The 4,325-nt window shown below is 38.6% G+C and overlaps 1 protein-coding gene across 1 annotated transcript; it reads right to left on the bottom strand.

The window, feature by feature from the left end:
- Positions 1-549: 549 nt before the first annotated feature.
- On the bottom strand, positions 550-3,651 carry LOC106879137 (importin-7-like). Its single transcript, XM_052975776.1, has one exon. It carries the CDS (start codon positions 3,649-3,651, stop codon positions 550-552), a length of 3,102 nt encoding a protein of 1,033 aa, XP_052831736.1.
- Positions 3,652-4,325: the final 674 nt, after the last annotated feature.

Genomic DNA, 4,325 nt, shown 5'->3' with positions numbered 1-4,325 from the left:
CACACACACACACACACACACACACACACACACACACACACACACACCTTTATACATACATGCCTATATATATAATACGCATGTGTGTGTATATGCCTTATATATGTTTGCATATATGTACTATGTATGTACGTATATCAGTTCAATTCAAATGCCACTGTGATTGATTTTGTATTTCCGTTCCACCTAGATCGATAGTTGCCTTTTTTAACCCCATGCCAACCATGATTGAGCAGATATATGATGAAAGGCATTCCAACCATGATCATCCTCCTCTTAATTTCAGACACAGGATAAAGTAGTTTTAGATATACCATGCGGCCTTCCCTTTAAAAGATGATTGGCTTTTCATTTTGCGGAGATTTTGTTGCCCTCTTTAGTAAGTCAGGTGGCCGCATAGAGGCTTCCTTTCATCAGTTACGATATTTTTATTGCAAATGAAGTTGCTAATTTCGTTTGATAAAGGTATGAACGCCGCACGTGACCTCTGTTCCTGGCCAGAAATAAACTAATATTTGTTTTCAGCACATTTATTTGACACTGAAATATTTAGAGACCCTTTGAACCAAAATTGAATGTTAACGGTACATTGGAATTCGAAAAAGCATAACCGCTGTCCTGCTTAATTTTCTTCGATTCGGCAGCAATTTTTCTCTGTTCTGTGGTATGAAAAACTTCTTCTAAACTTTTCCTCTGGTCAGCATTTAGAACCGACGTCAATAGGTGGTGCCAGTTAGAATCTTGTGTCATGACAATTTCCATGCAGTCTTTGAATATAATATATTCGTCAATGTTGTAAACTTCGTTGTCAATGAGTGTCGGGTAATTTTCCAGCGCCTTATCGATGTCTTCTTCATCGTCAGAAAAATCATCGTAAGCGTTATCGCCGTCATCGTCATCGTCAACAGGATGTTCATCGTCGCTATCAAATATCTCATCTTCATCGCTATCAAGAATGTCTAGCTCATCCCGTGCACTGTCGTGGTCATTATCTTCGTCCAATTCTACTTCTTGTGCCTTTAAAATATACGATCGTTTTAAACCCTTGAAGAGGGTGAGAATGGACGGTAAAAATTTCCCTCCCAACTCTGTAATTTCTTTGGGCCTTCTGAGAGGTGTGTTAATTAGAGTGCACAAGCCCAAAATGTTTAGTTTGCGGTCATGAACCCCGTGGAAAGTATTAATGTTGTTCAACCATGTCGTCAAGAACTGGGGTATTATTGGACCAGATAGATTCGGTAGCTGTACGTCTTGCAATGTACTGAACAGAAGCGCTGGGTTGTAACATAAGCCTGCTACACATATCAACAAACACATTGCTCTCAATTCTAACGTTTCGATATTTCGTGCTAGTCTCTTCACGGCAAGTTCTATGAGAGAAGGAACCACATGATCAATTTGACCTTTGTACTGCAACAAAACGACTTCAATGAGTTTGGCAGCATGGCACTCAGAATCTTCACCTATCTTTTCAGAAGTTAAAACTAACTTGCACATATTGTAGATAGCTTCCAAGTATTCAGGTTGAGCTAAAAAGGCTGTTGTGTCAACGGTGATGTAATTGTGTAAACAGGGAGCCATATCAATAAAATAATCTAGTGTTTCGGCTCGAAGGGCCTGGTACAACATCTTAAATATCTCCCACATATTCGTCGATATTTGGGTTTTTGTGAGATTGTAGATTAAAGAAAACACCTCTTCGTAAAAGTCAATAAGATTTTGTTGCAAGATTGAAACGACTACATTTAAAACATTGCTTTCTAATTGCGATATTATTTCAACTTTGCCTTTTACAACATCCAAAACTGTATCCATAGTATACAGAATACCTAATCCGATGATTACTTTGTCTTCAGAAGTATCAACATTACTGCTGAGCAGTTGATTAAAAGTTTGTTCAAGGTGTGTAATTATCTCGAGAGCAACGGGAAGTATGTCGTCTGCATACTTGCGAATCAGGCGGCGAAAAACACTGGTAAGCTCATCGTTTTCAGTTTCACGAATTATTCGTAGGACCTCGAATATTACTGGTCGAATATGAGGACGCAAAAATTCTCGTGCCTTCTCGTATTTCGTCACTAGCATTTGCAAAGCCATGGCGGCCTCTACACGAACAGGCAGTTCACTATCATTGCAGAGACACTCCCTGCTCATTTCTATAGCACGCAATAAGTTATTATAATTTTTCAACACTGCACCGTTAAAAAAATCTAGAGTCCAGAAAGCCCTCGCCCTTAGAAATCCGTGTTGGCTTTGAAACTCTGGAAACAAGTGGGTGACAAGAACTGCTTCAATGCGTTCCTTATAAACATCACTTTCCACAAGAATATCAGCAACGGTTCCTAGCATATGCATAATACCATCTTTTTCTTGAGGACTCACATCATTTTTGTTAAGAATCGTCATGCAGAAGTTCATTGCTTTTTCAAGAACCCCGCTTCTTTTGCCAGCTAAAGAATGGAAAAACCGCCCTGCCGCATCTATCGTAGACATATCAGATAAGTCGAACTTCCTGCGAATATATTCGTGTGGATCTGAATTCCATAACTCATTGTCCTTTTCACTGTGCCACATCAGTGGAAAAATTACTTTTTGAATAAGGTTGTCAGTATGATTTTTTAGGTATTTCCAAGTCGAAGCATAACTAATAGAACGGTTTAAATAGTTTAGAATCAAGCGCAAAACCCTCGGGGCTATATAATTGTTTTCATCATTGTTGCCTAAAATATTAATCAGTACAGGTATAACATTTCGTGGGAAAGTTCTCAAATACCACTCTGAAAATTGCTTATATTCTCTATTTACTTTACCAGGACTCCCGTACTTCTGGAAAGTAAAGGTTAAAATCCTTGCGGCCCATTTTTTGGCTTTCCACCAAGGAAGATCTGGTCTTTTGTCTTCCTCTATATTATGGGCTCCTTCAGGAATAGGATTTTGCATCACTTGGCAAGTGACTTCCATCCACTGATTGAACACGTTTCTTGAAATTACTTTCAACGCCAAATGTTTGCGAACGAATGAATAGAATATCTTTAGTATTTGTTTCTGTATTATGCTAGACATGGGAGATGGATCGGGTAGCATCTTTACAAACAAATTGAATATTAAAGGCAGTTCGACACCCATTGCCGTGTTAAGAATATCCCTATCCTTCGGCTTCTTCGATTCGTGTACTTTTACAAGTTGATACAAACTTACCAAAGCACCATTCCACGCCGTATGGTTTTGTGACAGAATACACGAAGCTATTTTCTCAACGAAACTTGGCCATCTGTTCGGGTAGTCATGTTTTACGATTGTACTTAAAGATATACTTAACTGGCTGCGTATTATATCAGGACTATGTATAATGGCTTCAATGATGTGCCGGCGAACCGCTGCTCGATCTTCTTCACTGATACTAAACAACGTTGTTGCAGAATCAGTTTCAATTTCGCTATTATCCCAGTATTTTTTCACCAAGTTCTTGAAATAAGACACTGCTGCTTGCTTGACAGTTATTTCTAGATTATCGGACATGACAATAGTCATCATTAAGGCAGGCGCGAACCCATTAAGTTTATCAAAATGTTGTAGCTCACTTTCAGCTTGTTCGCGGAGGCTCGGGTCGAGAGTTCCTCGTAACAAATCAACGAGTTTATTGATATCCATATTGCAAATATTTCTTTTTCCTTCTATCTTGTAGTTATTTGAAACTGAAGATCTTAAGTAATTTTTACGGTCCTTTCAGAAAAAAAAAAGCACACACATGCATACAACAATCAATGTTAATATCAGCGATTATTAATTGCCAGTATATTACACTCGTGTATAATATTTTGACATTTGCTTCAGAAGTGGAGATCGCAGGCTTCCTACTGCTGATATTTGGTTTTAGACAAGGCACGAAATCTAAGTTTATTCATTTGTCTATGTTAAAAAGTTACCTCAGCCAATTAGAAACTACGTCATATTGTGACTCGCCGAATTGTGACATCATGGCTCATTTACACAGGACACAGAAAAATTAAAGCAACAACCACGTGATTGCTTAATTGAAAATAACGCTTGAAATTCTCTAGAATTTAAGTGGAATAAAACTGCTGTTGCTGCTGCTGTTGTGTTTTAAACAAACATTTTCGTGTAGAGATATTGTGATGTGTTGTTTAGTTGTTGCTGCTAGGGAACTTGAATCAAGTACGGTTTGCTTGTTGGTGCTTTTGTTGTTTAATACTAGTCCTAATCGACCAAGGTCTGTGATCCTGCTGTAGCAAGACTCGAACCCAAGTCAAGCATTACGGACTTCAAGCCACGACATCGCTCAACCCTGTTCGCGTGTGAAACCG

The sequence above is a fragment of the Octopus bimaculoides genome, chromosome 22 (assembly GCF_001194135.2).
Source record: "Octopus bimaculoides isolate UCB-OBI-ISO-001 chromosome 22, ASM119413v2, whole genome shotgun sequence".
Lineage (NCBI taxonomy): Eukaryota > Metazoa > Mollusca > Cephalopoda > Octopoda > Octopodidae > Octopus > Octopus bimaculoides.
The sequence above is the reverse complement of the archived record's forward strand: the minus strand, read 5'-3'. Positions and strand labels throughout refer to the sequence as shown.